The 20096-nt window shown below is 38.2% G+C and overlaps 1 protein-coding gene across 2 annotated transcripts in view; it reads left to right on the top strand.

Moving 5' to 3' along the window:
- Positions 1-20096, top strand: part of SHQ1 (SHQ1, H/ACA ribonucleoprotein assembly factor) — a 95446-nt gene that overhangs the window by 14617 nt on the left and 60733 nt on the right. For both annotated transcript variants that reach the window (XM_004419923.3, XM_087431347.1), the window contains exons 5-8: positions 521-633; positions 7722-7849; positions 17339-17493; positions 19334-19387. In XM_004419923.3, the coding sequence (XP_004419980.2) occupies positions 521-633; positions 7722-7849; positions 17339-17493; positions 19334-19387 (450 nt within the window). The remainder of the gene's footprint in view (positions 1-520; positions 634-7721; positions 7850-17338; positions 17494-19333; positions 19388-20096) is intronic.

Here is a 20096-nt window from a genome sequence, read left to right as displayed (position 1 = left end):
CATTTGGAGAGTGGGGGTTGGCGGACTGGATGTCCTGCCTTTCTGGTCAAGCAGAGCATTTGCAGGGACAGAAAAGTGATCTAAGTTTTGCTTGCTGATGTGGCACCCCAGAGAGGACCAGCTCCATCTTGGGTCTAGAAGTTTATTTCAGCATGCCTTTAATAACTTTCAAATCTCTAGCAGTAAATAGGGAATGAATGCAGAATTCAATGTTCCTGTTTGCTTAGAGGGGTTTATTCTATTCTGTTTTTTGTGTTAAACTTTTATAGCCTTAATATGTGTTAATCAGTTTGTTGTAAGGATTAAATGAGATAATTTAGGTGAAAGCTTCCAACAGGGCCTGGCAAGTAGTAGTTGTTTAACAAACATTCACTGGCTTCGACTCTAAATGTCACAGGTAGTACCTGTGGCTTACTGATCAATTAGATTCTTCTTGTGCTTCTGCGTTTTGTGCAAAATTAGGTTTTTCAGGGCTAAAACAGGAGATAGCAATTATTCTTTCTTTTCTGGGTGTTCTTAGGATGAATTGAGTGAAGTTATCGATATTAAGGATCCAGATTTCACTCCTGCAGCTGAACGAAGGCAGAAACGCTTGGCTGCTGAGCTGGCCAAATTTGATCCTGACCATTATCTGTGAGTACTGAGTTTTTTGAGGACTAAGTAATTTACTTGACGTTTATTTAAAATATTTTGAGTGTCTTTTTAACTATGCTAGGCGTGTGCTTTTTTTATTCCAGAAATTAGTGATGGCTCAAAACCTTAATTAACATTTGAATGAGTCTACAACTGTTATAACTCTGTGATCTTTGTCAGATGTTGCTTCTTAGCAGTTCACTACAGCAACAGAGAACTCTTCTAATATACTTCTTTGAGTTTTTTCTCTCCAGGCTTAAAAGTAGAACGCTGAGTGCATGAGAATATTTACACTTGTTTTAAGCAGACTTTTTGTTGTGATTAACGTTTCTTAAAGAATTTGAATTTACATGTAACTGCATTTCTTGGCTGATCCAGGGTTTTCCTAACACTTCATCCACTAGCACCTGTAATCAAGGATCTGTTTCAAATTAACAGTTATTCTCTGTGGTAGGGTATAAATAAAATCTAATTTTAAGTTTTGCTGTATTTCTCACCTGCATTAATGTGTCTTTAGCCATAATACGTCTCTATTAGGCTTATATTTGCCTAAGGAACTTATGTAATTAAGGGATAGGTAAATAATCACTTGAGGCGAGACTGTGATGTGTCTCATTGGCCAGGATGGTGGTACTTATTCCAAGGAAGTGATTGTCACCTGGCCTCTGTGGATACAGTGCTCTGTTAGGATGTGTGTCGACGTTGATGTAGACCTCAATGATCATTCTTCCCAAGCTCTGGGCCGACAATTTCTACACTGTTAGATATGCAGCTGTAATCATCATATTCCTTATATTTGCATAGTGCTTTCAGCTTATCAGGTGCTCTCATGTGATTATTTAATTCACTTTTCACAGCAGCTGAGGAAAGGAGGTTAAGGGACTTGCCCAAGGTCACACCACTACTAAGTGGCTTGGCCAGGGCTTGAAAAGAGTCTTTCCATTTGTCATTTTCTATTTCCTTTTCGTGTACACTATTTCAGTTGAACTGCTGTTGCTCTTGTGATTAACGTTCTATCTCCTGTGACACAGTGGGAGACTAATTGGAATGGCAGAAATATATCTTGTGATGTGCAAATGCATTGAGTGATGTGTAGTGATAAATGGACTATTCAGCCTCCTAAGGGAAACTGGGTAGGAGCAGGGTATGGTATATTTTGGAGGACATCTGAGAGATTCAACTCCATTGACATTGCCCTTTCTAATTACCTTTATCTCTCCAGTTGTGGTTTTAAAGATCCACTGAAGAGTAATTTGAAGAAACCTATTTAAAATCATGCTGAATATTTAAAGTGGAAATTTCATTGTCAGCAAATTTCTTGGGCAGGCATGAACACAGAATGAGCTTTACAAGACTAATTTCAAGTGGGAGGGAGCTTAATTAGAAGAACTGCCTATCTCTTCTCTTCTAAAACTAGAAGAATATCCCTGGCTTGAGAGAATTAGGAAATTCGAATTTATAGTTAGCAGTTTGATATTATAAGCAGCCCTTATTTTTCTCTGTCTTCTGTGTTTCTTATCCAGAAGCTCATTTTCTTTAATAGTATGCATGAAATGTTCTTTCCATTTCTCAAGGAAAAGTTCTTCCACGAGTGGTTTAAATTTAGTCATGGGCAAGTCGGAGAGTGGGAGTCATGAGGTGCAGGTTCTTTGTGACTTTTCCGGTAGCAGTAAGACTCTGGCTAATTGCAATTTTGTGTTATTCATTACTCATTATTTATTTATTTATTTATTTTTTTTTAAAGATTTTATTTATTCATTTTTTCCCCCCAAAGCCCCAGTAGATAGTTGTATGCCATAGGTTCACATCCTTCTAGTTGCTGCACGTGGGACTCGGCCTCGCGTTGGACGGAGAAGCGGCGCCCTGGGGCTTGCCCGGGATCCGAACCCGGGCCGCCAGCATCAGAGCGCGCGCACTTAACCGCTAAGCCACGGAGCCGGCCCTTTTTACTCATTATTTATATTAGCTGACTGACTCCTCCAAATGTGTTAATATTAAATGAAGTGCAAGTAAAATTCTTTTAAATTTTCAATTAAAATTTTTTTAGCTCAGTGCTTTTTTCGTTGTTCTTAATGGTTAATGCAGTGGAAGAAAAGATTTACTTTAAATTCTTATCTACCATGCAGACAATACATTGCATGTATTATGTTACACATTTCTATATGTAAATGTGATATACATGTGTCATACGTAATATATATTACATTAGTGTAATATATGACATTTTCAAGTTGTTAGACTTGTCCTTACAAGTCATGATGTCTCATTGTGTCAGATTTTTTTGGAGCTTAAGGAAAACTAATTTTAATTTCATCTAAAGCAGAACACAGTGAGGTAAATTGGTTATATAGAAAAATTTATACCTCTCAAAGGCACACAGAAATGACTTTGGGTTATTGTTGTTTTTAAAATCCTTTGTTGTAAAGTCTGGATGTCAGTGTGTGATCTCTGCTCCCCCCCTGCCCCCCCCAATTTTGTAGCTCATCAGAATGCTGGGCATATAGATGATCCATAAACGTTTATTTTTTTTGATTATCCATTCCTTGCCATTTATAATTCTTTTTGGGTATTATTTTTACACTAAAGTATGTTGAAGGCATGTTGAAACATTCCTTAATAGTCCTTCCTCTTTTTGTTTATTATAGCCAAGTTTTCGTATTTCTCTTGCTGAGAGTGTTTTTTCATTCCCAGGCAAATTGTTTTTTAATTGTTGGCATATTTTTTACTTCAACCAATTCATAAAATCTCACCTATTTCCTTCTTTGGAAAATAAAAGAATTCAGTCGATATTCAAAATATCTGTGCGATAAGAAAAGAGACTAAAAGGATCATATAGCATTTGGGTGCCATTTTCAATTGAATTTACAGTGCTATAAATTTGTTAAAGAAGATGGTATAATGATCAGGCTTTTGGATTTATTGAGATCTCAAAACAAGTAGTAATTATGAGGCTGGATCACCTTCTTCCGAGGTGGCTCCCTATTCACAGTAGCAAGCTTGGGACAGAGCAATTAGAATAAAATTTCATTTATTCCTTCTTTCATGTATGCACTTATTTGTTCAACAGATATTTGTTTGAATGACCTTCGTGCCAGGCAGTGTTGTAGACAGCAAGGAGAGTGCGGTCAATACAACAAGGTAGCTGCCCTCATGGGGCATAGGTTCTAGTGGGGAAGTAGATGGTATTTCGATTGTGATGAAGTGCTGTGAAGAAAAGCCAGGTTGAGAGTTTAGAGAGTGACTGGATATCTCACTGACTCCTCTATTTCAGTATGTTCAAAATCAAACTCATCATTTCACCTGTAAAGTCTTCCTGAATTTTCTAATTGGTGGAGTGCCCCATTTTTCGCCCCCATCACCCAAGTTAGAAAGCTGGGATTCATCTTTGACTTCTCTCTTATCCCACGCTTCCAATGAGTCCTGAAGTTGTGGCCTTGGTCTCTTCACTGTTTCCTTCACTCTGTCTGTTCCTGGCCCTCGTCTGTGTCTGGCTCATTGCAGCAGCCTCCTAACTGGGCATCTCTAACTCCAGCCTGGACTTCTGCAAATCCATCAGTCATAAAACCACCACTATGATGTCTTAGATGCTGAACATGAAAATCTGCTTAACCCCTTACTGAGTTCTTTGCTAAAGCATAAGCTCTTAACTCCTTAGCATGATACAGAAAGTGCTCTGTGATCTGGGCCCTGCCTGCCTCTCTAGCATCTCTTTTCCTACTCCCTGCCCAAGTTTGATACTGCAGCAGTAATGAATGTTTGCATTTCCCCACCTGTACCACACTGCTTCTCACACACTTTTACTCATGGTATCCTTTGCTGGCTCTTTTCTCCCCTGTCCCACCTTGCCTGAAGAACTGCTATTTATCCTTTAAGCCCAGGCTCAGTTGTCACCCACTGGCACCCTCCCTCCCTTCCAGACTGCCATAGAAGTGCTCCTGTGTTATAGTTCATCTTGTTTTTACCACGTTGTTTTGTGACATTCTGTGTTTGTGTCCGTGATTCCCATTAGATTGTGGATCCTGAAGGGCGGGGAGTGAGTCTTACTGATCTTCCTCTCCCTGATGCTGTATGTAGAGGGCGCTCAGTGAATGCTCGTGGAATTATTGGCATTTAAAAACTTGACAATAATTCATTCTGGAAAGTAGAACATCAGTCAACCTCAGATCTTGTTTACAAAACTCTTAAATCATGGACACTGTAAAGAATAACCCAGAACAGTTTAGATTACTAGGGCTGTCTTAGTGAGATTTTACTCAAAATAATTACTTAAACGTTTTGAAATTTGAAGGGGGGTGCTTGGAGACGGTAGAAATATCGTTTGACAAAGGCTCTTTCTTCCCCATCATTTTTCTCCTAGGGGAAAACCCAGCATCTTTTCAGATGGGCTCTTCTTCTACTCTCAACTTAAAGGAGGTGCTCTGGTGTTCAACTCCCGTTTCTCTCACTCGGCCAGATCTCCCTCGGCAATCCTGTCCTCTTTGGCCTCAGTAACTGTTTAAGTGCTCATGACTCCCATGTGTCTCTCTTGAGTATCAGATTTGTATACCTAACTGCCTACAGGACACCTCAAACTCAGTGTGTTCCAAGCAGAAGTCATTCTTTCTTCAGTCGTGTCTGAAGTGTCCTGTGTTCCTGTCTCAGCAGAGTACAGTTGTCCACTGAATTGTTGAGGCCAGAATCTTGAGCCTCAGCCCTGGCTCCTGGCTCCCTCAAGCCCTACATCCTGTGGATTCTGGCTTCTGACTATAGGTCGGACGGATGCACTTGGCTCCATGTCTACTGCCACTGTCCTGTTCTCGGCCACCGTTATTTCTGTTCCTTCAGGCTTGTTCCTTTAAACCATTTTCCTTACTGCAGTGAGAGTGATGTTCTAAAACACACCGATGTCAGTCCTCAAGCTTTTAAGTGTTTGTTGTTCTTAGGGATAAAAATCTGTGAGGTTTTTTTAACATGGCTTATGAGCTTGTCACCACAACCTGTTATTTCCAGCTGTTCTCAACTTTTTTTTCTTAAATGTGTCTTCTTGTTTCCTAGTCTTTGCTAACCATTCTTTCAGCTGACTACTCTCTCCCACCCCTCTTACTCTAGTTAACTGTTAATTATCATTCAGCTGTTGGCTTAGATATTTCTTCCAGGGATCTTGCCTGTCGTCCCAATTTCATTTTGGCATACACTCTTGTAGTGTTAGGTCACAGCACTTACATCGTATTGTAATTGTTTGACTCTCCCTTGAGACTGTGAGGGCCAGGACCGCCTTGTCTTGTCAGCAATGTAACCCCAATGCCCAGCATGGAGCTTGGAACATGCCACAAAGTCAGTACTTTTTGTTGACTTATTTAGCATTTTAGCCATTTACTCTTATTGCTTATCCCTTTTGAAATTCATTTCCTAGAAAAAGTTCACATCCTGATTTGTGGATGAAAGTCTGTAGTAGAACCTCAATTCCAAAGAGTTTTCCTTCAGTTTAAAGAGAGAGAGAGAGAGCTTATAAGAGACTCTTAGCAGGATTAGTTTATAAAGCAACTTCTTTATCCTAGTCTTATATGCCTTGTGCACTAGACAGAAATTGATGTTGAGAATTACTATTTCAAGATAATTGCTATTGAGTTTTGTCCAATATGTACTTTATTTCCTCAAGCATAAAAATGGAATGTTTATACTGGTTAATAGTTGGATTCCAGAGTAAGATGTAAGTGGGTCCAAATCTTGGCCACACTTCTTACTGGTTCTTTGACCTTGGCGATGATGTGCAACTTTTCTGACCTTCAGTTTCCACCCATGTAAAATGGGAGTATTATTAGTAGCCCCTGCCTATGGGGATGCTTTGAGGATTCAAGGAAATAATGGATGAAAAGCATTTGTTGCAGTGCTTCGCACATATGAAGAACTTGGTAAGTTATCTGTGATACTTCAAATTTTAAAACGATTTCAATATCTCAGTTGAAAGAAAAAAGTATCTAAGGTTATAAAACTATCAGCTAGAAGATTCAATGTATCAAAACAACCAATTCCTTGAGTTTCTAATTAATTGAAATATAAATGAATTTTTCACCATGAGCTATACTTTTTTTCATTCTTTTCCCAAGAATAACAATTTCCAACTTTTTTTTTTTTTTAAAGATTTTATTTATTTCTTTTCCCCCCAAAGCCCCAGTAGATAGTTGTATGTCATAGCTGCACATCCTTCTAGTTGCTGTATGTGGGACGTGGCCTCAACATGGCTGGAGAAGCGGTGCGTCAGTATGCGCCCAGGATCCGAACCCGGGCCGCCAGCAGCGGAGCACGCGTACTTAACTGCTAAGCCACAGGGCCGGCCCAACAATTTCCAACTTGGAATGCAAGATAGCATAATTTCTGAATGTGTCCTCTAATTTCTGAATGAGTGTCCTCCAAGAGTATATTTCAAATGTAGCACTTACTTTTCATGTTAAAACTGAGAAGTCAAGTACAGGAAAATTAATTTTCTGTTCTCTACAAAGGTTGCCTTTATCTTTTTCAGTAGTTTTAAATGAAGGAACTATTAAGATTAGCGTAGCTAAGTAAAATAAATTGCATCTTGGTAGAAAATAAGAGGGCACATGCTAAAAAATGATGTATGTACATATGTGTGTAGCATGTTTGTGGATATGCAGTATCCTGAATTTCATATTCGTGTGTTTGTTTTTCTTTGGAGGAGCTAAAAGATTCTTTCCTTTATTGTAAACTTACAATACAAAATCTGTGGTACTTAGAAACTTAGCACAAGCGCTGGCTTAGTCCATTGTGTTGAGATTCACTTCATCCCACACCACTATAGTACAAGATGGGACTGCAGGGTAGGCCTGGTCCTCTGTGCGCCTTTTCCTCTGTGCGCCTTCTTTCTAAAGAGATCAGAAATGTCAAATATCCCTGTAGTCAGATGCTTACTTTTTGTTTTATGGTGATTAGTAACCACAAAGAAAGTAAGTACAGTGCTCAATCTTTCCTTGAAATGTACTTTGAATAAACTATATATTTCTAGTGCAAGTGTGATGAGTTAAGATAAAATTTTAAAGAATGAAAACCAGCCCAATTCTATATAACAAGCCCATCCAATGTTTTTTTTCCAGCGCCGACTTTTTTGAAGATGAGGCAGTTGAACAGGTTTTGAAGTATAATCCTTGGTGGACTGATATATATTCAAAAATGATGGCCTCTTTGGGAAAGAGTCAGGAGCAAGAAAATCATGCTGCATTAGGTAAGAAACTCAAAATTAGGCTTATTTGTTTACCACTTTCTCTGTTATTAAGCACACAATTGTGATTGCCTCATAGAGTGAAGATATTATTTTGGTTTGCTAATTTTGGAAATGGGGTCTGCACCCCAGACTGGAAAATGCCACTCAATAATTAGACTAATTTGTCTTAAATTCTTTTGAAGTATGTTTTACTTTTGAATCATTGGGGTCCTTTTTAAAATTTTTATTTATTTATTTGTTTAAGTAAATTTAGGAACATTAACACACAGGACATTTTTAGTTGTTGAATAATCTGTTTGAGGGATCTGAACATTCCTCTGTGTTTAGGGCATTTAAGTATTAGTAATGGTGGGAAAAGACCTGGTTTTCATTCCCTTTGTTGAGTGAATTTGATATGTCCTCCCATATTTTTTTCACAAGTGGTTTTAAGTGGGAATAGTTATCCTCATTATTTGTACCTTACAGAGAGCAGGTGGACCAATTTTTACCAATGAAACCTAAGCCGGGGGCGGGTGTGTGTGTGTGTGTGTGTGTGTGTGTGGCGTGTTATGAGCCACAGGACTTGGCTGTGTCGTATTTAACATTAAGCCAAATGTTATCCACAAAGAATTCTTTCTTAGATGGTCATTTTATTACCACCTTCTCTAAGTGGGAGGTTGTTATATTAAGTCTGTAAATCAGAATTATAACAGTTTCAGATAGATCAAAAGTAGAAGGCCCAGGTTTTCTGTCATACTGATTTGGCTTTTATTTATGTATTAAAAATAAAATTTCAGTGTTAAAATGAAACAATGTGCACGTGGAATGAAATGCTGAATCTCCCAAGTGGAATATAGAATCTCCCCATTCCAAAGTCCTCTTCCTGAAAGTAATCACTCTTAACAATTTTGGGGTATTTTTAATGCATATGCTCATATCTAAATATTTGCTTTAAGAAATTTATAGACATATACTCATGTACACACTCCCTTCTTACCTTGCTTTCTCCTGATTATGGTGTATGTTGTACATCTTACATAGCAGCACTTCTGGTTCTACCTGAATGCCTGCTTAGTATTCTCTTGTATATTTGTATCATGACTGATGGATATTTGGGCTTTTTACTACTGATGGGCATTTGGGTTGTTTACAGTTTTCTGCAGTGGGCTTCTCTGACCGCTCAATCTGAAGTAGCTGCAAGTCGCTATTGCGTCACAATGTTTTGATTCTCTGCATAGCAAAAATGCAATCGTTTGTTATTTGCTCTATTTCCAGTGTCTAGTGTAGTGCCTGTTATATAATAGAGACTCAATAAATATTTATAGAATAAATAAATATTTCAGCAAATAGTTTTTTTTTTTTTTTTAAAGATTTTATTTATTTACTTTTCCCCCCAAAGCCCCAGTAGATAGTTGTGTGTCACAGCTGCACATCCCTCTAGTTGCTGTATGTGGGACGCGGCCTCAGCATGGCCGGAGAAGCGGCGCGTCGGTGCGCGCCCGGGATCCGAACCCGGGTCGCCAGCAGTGGAGCACGCTCACTTAACCACCAAGCCACGGGGCCGGCCCAGCAAATAGTTTTGTAGTTAGGTTTTGTTAGAGTTTCAGTGATTTCTACCAGATTGAAAAGTTACTGTAATCTTTTAGAATTGACTCTACTTGCACAACAGAAACTCGTTTACAAATGGTGACTGTTGTTACACTGTTTTCAACAAATCCTTGGTTTTGTATTTGATTTGAGTTTAAGAATCTTTAAGAGACTTCCCACATTATACAGACAAATTTTCAGGTATAAAATTCTTAAAACAATTTAGATAGTCATCTGTATATGCCATGTAGATCTGTTCAGAAAGCTTGCTCAAACTTAAATCATCAAGGCTATCTACTGGTCTGAGTCTGTTTCCCCAGTTTTAGTGCAGTATTTTAATGAGGTGGTGTGGGAGGAAACTGGTGGTTGCGTAGTTGAGTTTTCTGTCCACAAGGGTGAGCTAGTTGCCCTAAAAATCAAGAGAAGGCATTACCTTTGATTTCAATTCTAACTTGCTCTACTTTGATCAAGTGTAGCTTGTTCTAGGTCCTGTTTTCTGTGAGACCTGTACTTTGAGTCAATTCTCTATGTATAATTTTAACAGAAGGTTAACTAGTTCTTCACTGTAACCACTGGCCCTCCTGACCCTTCATCTGATCCGTGGCCTGTATCCAGACTGGTGCTTCAGGAACATAGTCTGCTAAGCTAGTATGGTGACTCATTCTAAAAATCACCTCTAAAAATAGCAAGGGCATGTGATCTAAGGTAGAAGAACTTGAGTTCTGTGTTGCACAGAAAGGGTGTCTTCTAAATGTGCCCAGTAGAGGGTGGAGTACAGGATATAGGGTAAATGTGGGGCTCGGGCTTTGACGCCTTGCTCCACCACAGGCTAGCAGTGCGATCTTGCAACTTCTCCGCGTTGCTGTGGAAATCCTGTACCTACCTCACAGAGTTGTCATGAGGATTGAATGAGATGATGTACTTAAAATCCTAAGTATATTGTAAATGTTAGAAATTATTATTGTAGAGTAAAATTAGTGGCAGGAGAGCCAGGAATTGAATGGCTTCTCTGTGAAGTTACAATTTTGGTGCATTTACAAGGCTTTAAGAGGAAGTTCTCTGTTAATGAGGTATTTCTTTTTTTTTCTTGTTCAAATGTTCGAGACATCCAGAATTGGAGGAATAAGTTGAAGTGTGTTCAACCAGGATAAAATACGAGAGAACAGAGATAAACCTTCAAGTTCTCAGCTTACTCAGGGAGCTTGCTGCTGCTCTGGTTTTCCCTCTTCCTCCTCTTTGTTCTTCCTCGTCTCCCAGGCCTTCCTCCTGTCTATGTCACAGCAGTGGGGTGTTTCCTCTGCAATGTTCCCTCAGCAGGTGTTGCCAGGCAGAGATAACCGTGCACGTGAGGGGTGCACCCTTAATTCACCCTCCTCATGAAAGATTAAGCTGGATTGTTCTGAATTCCAGATAAGCCTTAGGTGGTGAACTTTGCTCTCTATCTTTGTATTGGTTACGATTCTTGTTATTTTCATTGTAGCCTTGAGTTACAACAGGGAGACTTTTATTAACATCTTCAGTTTTGTAACGATCCGGATCTTCCTCCCCGAAGGCTTGTAAATGGAAGTGTTAAATGCCGTGCTCCCACTGAGCTCTGGTTTCCTGAGGATGGACTTGCCACGTTTCCCATGTTGTCTTTCAGTGGTTAATCTCAGCCCGGGAATCTTGGCACATGATTGCTTGTTATGACACCACACAACATTTGTAGTCAATGAACTTCCTCACAGGGACATCCTGTTTGGCTTCAGTGAGCTCTTCAGTGTCTGCAGAGCTCCCTGTCAGTGTCAGCTTTGAAGGCTATAGCACTGCAGGGCTACCCATTTAGGCCGAGGGTCTGAAGGCAGCACATTTTCTTCTGGTCTCCTTGATCTGTTTCCAGAAAGTATAATGGACAGATTTGTATTCCTCTGAGAGGAGCCAGGTCATGGATGATTTAATTGTTGACCCACAGAAGACAGGGATGTTTGGGAGGGGGATTTAGACAAAAGAGAAGATTTAAAAGTAACAAAACTAGAAAATGTTCTCAGTGAGGCGAGAAGGTCACTTTCTCTTTTGATAGGAGCCCCTTTACCTTCCTCAAACTAATTAATGGGGTTTTTAATGTTGGGAGGTGGTCTTGGGCCATTTGCTTCATTGCTAGGGCACCAGTTTCTTCCCCAAACGAATTGAGCTTTCAGCTGGCTTTTGTTTGACTGCAGATTATTTATAGAAGTATAATTAACCGAAATGTTGTGAACTATATAGCAAAGCTGCTTTGTAGTGTAGCTAAGTCATACAAATGCTTGACAAATGTTACTCATGGTGGCAATCATCCAAGTATTGTTGGCACTGCATCTGTAGTTTTTTCCATTGCTGCTGCTCAGTTAGACCTGATTGTGTGCAAACCTCCTTGAGTTCCCCTTTGGAAGATATGATTTATAGCTCTAATAAAAAAGGCCTTTGGGAGCTCAGACTTTTGGTTTCTCTAGTGATTTCCTGGTTTGTTGTTATTGTTATTTATCATCTCTGGTTTCTTTGCTGGAATTTCAGAATTTAAATACATCTGTGTATTATTAATGAACTGCTTAGGCCAAAATGGAACTTATAAACACTCAGAAAAAGGCAGTGGTGTTTTAAGGAAAGGCTAGGGGCACCTAGCATCTAAGAATTCAGACGAGTATATTCAAGTAGGCTTTTCGTATGTGTATAGTCGTGGAAAGTGACCTGTGATATGTGGAAGCACTTGTGGTAAGGTAACATCAGAACCTACAGTTCTCAGGTCAGCCTTTACAAATCGTTAAACATATACAGGTGTGATTACTTAAGAATGAAGGAATAAACATGGAGATGAGTTGATGTGCTGTTAAACGGCTCTGGGCACGCTTACCTTGTGATTCAGAATTATGTGGAAACAAGTCTTTATTAGTCAACTAGGATGTAAAGGCTTTTCTCTAGTGAGAGAATAGCGTCATGAACACCTGGCATTTTCGTATCAGCTAAATTAATGAACGTCTCAAAAACTACACCTAAGGGAATATTATCTCAAACCTTCTTGCCAAATACCAGAGGTCTTAAAATACCTTTTCAGGAATACTTTCTTCATACAGTAAGTATGTTCCTTCTTACAGTTTCCTTAAATCAGATTTCTTTAAGTGAACTGAGAGCTTCTATTTAAGTTAAGGGATCAGCATATAAGTCCTTTAGTGAAACAGTGAACATCCAGTATCTGTCTTATTTTGTTTTGACATGTTAGTTTTTAAAGAATGAGTCACCTGACATCTACCTGCATTAAGTTTAAAAATATACACTTTGTTTATGTTGCCGGCCAGCAAATTAAATAAATGCATTCTCATAATTATTTGCTGTTTATGTAAGCAGTGCTTGTGCAAATACATTTCTTTTTTTCTTCTCATATTTTTTTAAACATGGTTTTATTTTTTCTAACATGGTTGAAAAAATAATTATATTTCAAAATCTGTTTTTTTGCTTGCTAAGTGTATTTTATAATGAGTAAAGGAGTATTGCTTCTAGTAGTTTCAAATAAGTGTATTTAAGATTTTTTCCCCCTAGAGGATAGGCTGTAAAACTGTTGGAAGGAAGTCTTAAAACAAAAAGAAGCCATAGTAAACTTGAGGCTCCTACAAGAGGACAGAAGTGAGTTTGGAAAACTACATTCATGCGTTGCTTAATGATGGGGATACGTTGTGAGAAATGAGTCGTTAGGCGATTTCGTTGTTGTGTGAATAATATAGAGTGTACTTACACAACCCTAGATGGTATAGCCTACTACACACCTAGGCTATATGGTACTAATATTATGGGACCACTGTTGTATATGTGGTCTGTTGTTGACCAAAATGTCATTTTGCAGCGCATGACTATTTATGTGAACAGGGGCCATCGTATTCTCTTCTTTCTGTCTTTTGCCCAGTTGTGATGAGAAGAATGGCAGTCTTGTTGAACAGAAACAGAGAGGGACTGGGTAGCTAGCTATCAAGAGAGTGGTTTGGGAATGTTAAGGAGGCAATTTAATAATTTTTGATCTCCAAAAGGTGTCAGAGATGGCCAAGTGTCTTTTATTAGCCCTTCTCCCCTAAGATGCTTCCTGAGTTGGAGCTGGACACATGACCACTAGCTAAGGACTACATTTCTTTTCCTTCCCTGTCACTGGGTGTGGTCATGTGACTAAGTCCTGGCTTATGGGAAGTCAGTGGAAGTGCTGTGTACACTTTCTGGATCAAGTCTTTAGAAAGAAGGTGCTTGCCATCCTCTTCGTACTCTGCTTTCCCATTGGTTAGAAAGTGGTAAAAACATGGAACAGCTGTCTTGGACTCATAGATAGAAATCATATGATAGAGATGCTGATGCCCCACCAGTCCTGGATCATTCACTCAGAATAGTAGCGTGAGGGAGAAACTTCTGTCTTAGTCTTATTTAAGCCATTGTATTTTGGGGTCTCTTTGTTACAGCAGTTTAGCCTATCCTTACCTAAATATAACGGACAGTTCTAAACCCTGGAGAAAAAGACTTGAAAGTTATTTTGACATTACTCTGATATGAAGCATCAGAACTAGAAGCTGAACGCTCCTCTTTACTGGGCTTAAAAACTTTTTAAGTGAATTTGAAAGTGATTGTCTGATAGGGCATGGAAGGAAAATTAAGGATGACTTTGCAAGGTAAGAGATTGATAACACTTATACAGAGGTAACTTAATGTATCTAGATGTTTGTTTTTATTTTTTTTATTTTTATTTTTGTGAGGAAGACCAGCCCTGAGCTAACATCTATTGTCAGTCCTCCTCCTTTTTTTTCCCTTTTTCTCCCCAAAGCCCCAGTAGATAGTTGTATCTCGTAGTTGTACATCCTTCTAGTTGCTGTATGTGGGACGCGGCCTCAGCGTGGCGGGACAAGCGGTGCGTCGGTGCGCACCCGGTATCCGAACCCAGGCTGCCAGTAGCGGAGCGCGCGCACTTAACTGCTAAGCCATGCCCGGCCCCTAAATTTTTAAAAAATTGCTCTAAGACAAGTGGTAGTCCATGTTTTACTTATAATAACTAGGAACTGAGCACATCTATGTTGTTAGCTAGTACTCTTTCTGTAAATCTTGCTCTAAGACAAGATGTATTTTACTTTGTATGTAGAGTAACAAGGAACCGATAATGCTCATGTTTTGTTAATGTGAGAAGATATATACTTTGTGATAGCTTGCCTAAATTGTAGGCATCAAAGAAAACTTAGAGGGAAACACAGTCTCATCCTTACTTGCCTTATCAATGTAGACATAATGTTTTTTTCATCAGTAGCGTTTAAGTATTTTAGTTTACTTTTTTAATTAATTTATTATTTTTATTTTATTTATTAATTTATTAAGTATTTTAGTTTTGCTTTTAATTGTTTTATTGAGGTCACATTGGTTTATAACATTGTGTAAATTTCAGGTGTACATCATTATATTTCAGCTTCTGTAGAGACTGCATCGTGTTCACCACCAAAAGTCTAGTTTCCATCCGTCACCATACAAATGAGCCCCTTTACCCCTTAGTTTGTTTTTTTTTTGGTCTAGGTAGCCAACATTTGATAAGGTGGCTGATATGTAAAAAGAAATAGCTTTTCTCTCTTCTATAAAGAAGTATTTAATAACGTAAATGGGAAAAATATATTTGCAAGTAACAAAAACTGAAAAGGCTTTGAAGTAATTTTTAGCAAGAAAAGCAACAGATCTATTTGACAAAGTTGGTGGTTCAATACAGTGGGGAAGATGGATTACTGAACAAACTGTGCTGGCACAATTAACTGTTCATCTGGAATTAACTGAAATCTTAAAACATATGAAAAAATAACTTCCAGATGGATAAAAGACTTAAATTTAAAAAAGGAAACATCACATCTTAAGGAAAAGCTGAGAGACTTTGTGTACACTTCAGGGGTTGGGGAAAGCTATTGAAGGCTGTAAATCTAGAATCTGTTAAAAAAAAAAAAAAAGATGGACATATTTGGCTACACATAAAATAAATAATTCAGTGGCCAAAGATTCCATGAACAAAGTCAATAGATATGGGGTAGATTTGGAGATATGACTAGGGTTCATATTTATAGATGAGTTCTTAATTTTGACAAGACAAGCCATCCAATGGAAAAAATTGGGTAAAACACATTCAAATGGGTAATTCACGGGAGAGCAAAGCCAAATTGCCAACAAACCTATGAAATAATGCTCAAAGTTTAGCAATTAGAGAAATACTAACTGAAGTAACAATATGTCACTGTATTAGTTTTCTCTTGCTGCATAAAGTTATCACAAATTAGAAGCAGAGATCTGATTTGATTCAGTTTTCTGTGGGTCAGGAGTCAGGCCTGGCTTAGTTGGGTCCTCCTCTCAGGGTCTTGGCAAGGCTGTAGACAAATATGGCCGTCTTTTTTTTTTTTTTAGTGGGTGTTGGCAGCCACATTCTCAGGATCCTCTTCAACCTCACATGATGGTTGGCAGAATTCCATTCCTGTGACTATAGAACCGAGGCCCCTACGTTCTTGCTGGCTGTCAGCTGGGGGCCACTCTCAGATCTTAGAGGCCCCCACAGTTCCCTGCAACGTGGCCCTCTCACAACGTGCATCTTATTCTTCAGAATTAGCAGGCGAGTCTTGGGCTCCAGTCTGCTAATAACGAAACATAATCGTGACAGTGACTGTCCCTACACCTTTGCTGTATTGTTTTGGGTAGAAGCAAGTCATGGGTTCTGCTCACACTCAAATGGTGTGACTCAGTGGTGGTCATCTTAGGATTCTTCCTACCACGGTCACTTTATATCCATTAAACTGGAAAGTATTAAAGAAAGCTATTACATTTATTGCAGGGAGGGGGTGAGAGATGTGTAGGAAGGGGAACTGCTGTCCGTGACCAACAGAAAGGAGAATTATAGCCTTTAAATAAAGTATCTTTTAAAAACAGGTATACTTTTTGACCCAGTAAATGTACTCTTGGGAATCTATTTTATGGGAATAAAGGCTCCAGTATCCAAGGACATTTATTGCAGCATTATTAGCAGTGGCAGAAAACTGGAAGCAAAGTGAATGCCCATCAGTAGGGGGAGTGGTTGGATAGAGCATGGCACACCATGGAATATTCCACTCCTTTACAAAAATTAGCTAGTACCAATTGACTTGGAGAGATTTGCCAGAGATATTGTTGAGTGAGATAGACTGGATGGAGAAAAATCATATAATTCTTTGAGGGGAAAACTCGCTTGTATACATATTTATGTGTCTGTATATGATTACATGGTTGTAGAGAAAAATATGAAAGATATAGACTAGATTTTTAACATGGGAGAGGCTGTTTGCAAAGATGGAGAGAGGGTGCCAAGGAAAAGAAGAAAAGGGAAAACAGACTGTCGAAAACAAACATCCTCTTCCCACAAGTCTAATATGTGTGGTATAGTCACATTTGTATATTTATGTAAAACTTTGTTTCTATGTGTAAAGAATATTAAAAAATAAATACTGTGCCTTTAAAATTGACTAATATATGGGAATACTTCTATTTCTTTGTATAGAACTTTCAAAATGGATAATGAATATAGAGTGCTTTATTTAGCTGTTACGTGTTTTCTGTTGTCAAAATGTATTATCTTAATTTTAAAGTTAATAACTCTGGCATTTAAATCCCTTGAATACAGAACAGAGAGCAAAAAAAAAGGAGAGGGGGTGTGGAATAAGGAATAGACGTTGTTTAGACATTTCTCCTTTATTTCATCCTGCTAGGGTTTGAGCACAAGCATAGCCCTTAATAAAACTGTGACGTCTAGCTAAAAAGTTGTTTCTATATCCAAAGTTAAATAATTTTTATTTCAGTTTCTATAATCAAAGTACTAATTTTGACAAATCTTCCACGTTGGGGGTTTTACAAAACTGAATGGAACATCTAATTTTTAAATGCATTTTCTTTTAGTGTCTTTTTCTGAAGAAGAGAAATATCAGCTGCGAAAATTTGTCAATAAATCTTACCTCCTGGACAAGAGAGCCCACCTTCAAGTGTACTACAGTTTGATTGATATCCTTCTGGCATATTGCTACGAGACTCGTGTCACTGAAGGAGAGAAGAATGTGAGTGCACATGTGTCTGTGCATGTTGGCCTAGACGACTGTACTAAGTAGAGTGTATTAAGGCATCAGCCCTCCCGTTGAGAGTAAGCCCTGTTGTGATGAGTTATGTAGGGGACGCTCTGGGCAGAGGAGCAGGTGTGTGTTGGTGGTAGGTACCAGCATGAAAACATAATGCTTACTTGGTCTTTTTCTCTTCTCTCTTGGCATTAGTCTCTACCAGATAGCAGAGTGAGGAAGTAAAGCTGAGGGTAGAGAAAAAGGATAGCCTGAGCTCTCTTCTCTTCTAGGAGATGAACTGGCCAAATAAGAACTACTGCCACATGACACTTGACATTGGCAGGTGGTAAACTTGACCATACCCATTTCTATTCTTTCTCCGAGCTGTCAATTAGGAGATGCAAGGCATAGTATTTTACAAAAAAAAAAGAATCTTAGTATTTATCTGCACGTATCCCTCAATTGACATAGTATATATATCCTTCTGAAGAACTGTATGTAAATCAGATTTTTAAAAACCTGAATCGTATCTTTTTTGCTATTTAATGAAATTGTATTGTAAAAGTAAATCCTTTTGTAAAGTACATTATTTCTTAAATGAGATATATATATATTTTTAATAATATAGACGATTGTATCTCTTCTGCAACCACATTTGATTTTGTAAATCAAGAGCTAAACTTCTTTCTCACCTACATCCCTGATCATATATAAAAGAAGGCTGGAAAACCAAAAAAAAGTTTGTCCGGTTAATGTGCTCCTCCAGCTGTTGATAATTGTCATTGCTCAAGGGATTGTTTTTGAGCTGAGCGTATGCTTTTCTCTCTTAAAATTACACAAATAATTCATATCCCTGTAAAGGAAAATACGGACGTGAAGAAAATAATTAAAATTTCCTGTATCTGAGCCATCAGAAATAGCCTTGTTACAAGGTGGTGTGTGTCTTCCAGTGTTCTTTCATTGTGCACATCTATGTGTGTGTATTCACATTGGGTTATAATGTCTATATGGACTATTATTTAATCTGCTTTTCTCACTCAACATCATAGCATTAGCATAGGATTAGGGTTTGATATGTGCCAAGTTTTTTGGTATGAGTCTGAAAATTTCAAAGGTGACTCTTATTTGCGTTTGACTCCAAAATGAATATTAAATAGTGTATCAAGGGCATAGTATAACTGAAGATCGTTTTTGTTTCCACTCATCTTTTAAGGATAATATAATTGGAGAAAATGTCTTCTTTGACAAAAAAAAAAGTGCTTCATATTATTGCTTGAGAAGGTGAGTGAGAGTGTTTAGTTATGCTCGATGAAATTTACCATTTTTGAGTCCTGCGTTCACATATTTGAAATCATGAAGTCTTGCAACTTCAAGACCTGCTCTAGAATGTACTTATTCTCACAAGCGTTCTCTGAAAGGCCAGATTCTTGAGCGGCTTTTTAAGTGCCAGAGACAGCATTTCAGCATTATCTTTGAGTCCGTCGGTAGATTATTTATAGAATGTTTGGAAGGCAAGTAACTTAGTTGAGAAGGACAGAAATTGAGCAAGCATCGCTTTGCTTTCATTTTTAGTTTCAAAGCCCCTGCTTATTTGCTCTTGTGCTCTTCTCAGTGGAAAAGCTTTACTTTATCAAATCCCAAAGCAAGACAGAAGCTTGCCTTTGATAACCTCTGCATCAGTAAAGCAATGGTTTTTCCGCAGTCATAGAGTCATAGGCACTTCTTAGTTCTTATGTATGTCAGTACTACTCAGCTACTGGTTGAATAAATGGATCTATTTGCTTTATTTTCGAATGACTTTGCCTCTAATGTGACAGTACTCTTTTCTCCAAAACAAATAAAGGTTGAATCTGCATGGAATATCAGAAAACTGAGTCCCACACTGTGCTGGTTTGAGGTATGATTTTTAGTTGCAATTGTTTAGATTTTGTTTGCTTGTTCAGAAGTTTATTTTTCTGTTGTCATTAGTTCATTTTGGGTAATTCAAGCAATTCCATGATTTGTTAAAAGTGGAAGCTTTATCATACAAGGTTTTTTCCTATCTTTATTAAAATTCTGATTCCATTTGTTACTCTGACTCTAATCATAGTATACTGATGAAGCCAGGGAGGGAATTTTGAAAATTGGAAGAGGGAGAACATACTTTGGAGAAAGAATAGGGACATGGTCTGTTGGGAGAGGATGTGGGGTGGAGTTTGAGGCATGGTTGTCAGTTGGCATATATTGGGGTCCAGAGCTCAAAGATGGGGAGCAAATGTAGGTGGTAATACTACTAGCTGCTACTTACAACCAGGGACTGTGCTAAGCGTTTTATAGGTATTAACTCACCTATTCCTTTCAATAAGTCTGTGAGATAAGTATTACTGGTATTTTGCAGATGAGTGGACTTAGATCAGATAGCTTAAATAACTTATCCCAGGTCCTATAATGAGTATGGTTAGATAACTCTTCTAGTAATGATTGTCTTTATATCTATTTTCTAGAAAATAGTTGTGTAGGTCTTACCAAAAGTATCCAAAAATGATGTCTTTAAATTTCCTAGTTTTGAACAAACTCTTGTATATCAAAACAGTGATTAAAGTTAGAAGCTTTAAAAAAAGTGTCAA

Source organism: Ceratotherium simum, chromosome 5 (genome assembly GCF_057802395.1).
Source record: "Ceratotherium simum simum isolate JZ-2026a chromosome 5, ASM5780239v1, whole genome shotgun sequence".
In the NCBI taxonomy this organism is placed as follows: domain Eukaryota; kingdom Metazoa; phylum Chordata; class Mammalia; order Perissodactyla; family Rhinocerotidae; genus Ceratotherium; species Ceratotherium simum.
Note: the sequence above shows the minus strand (reverse complement) of the source record. Positions and strands in the feature narration are given on the sequence as shown.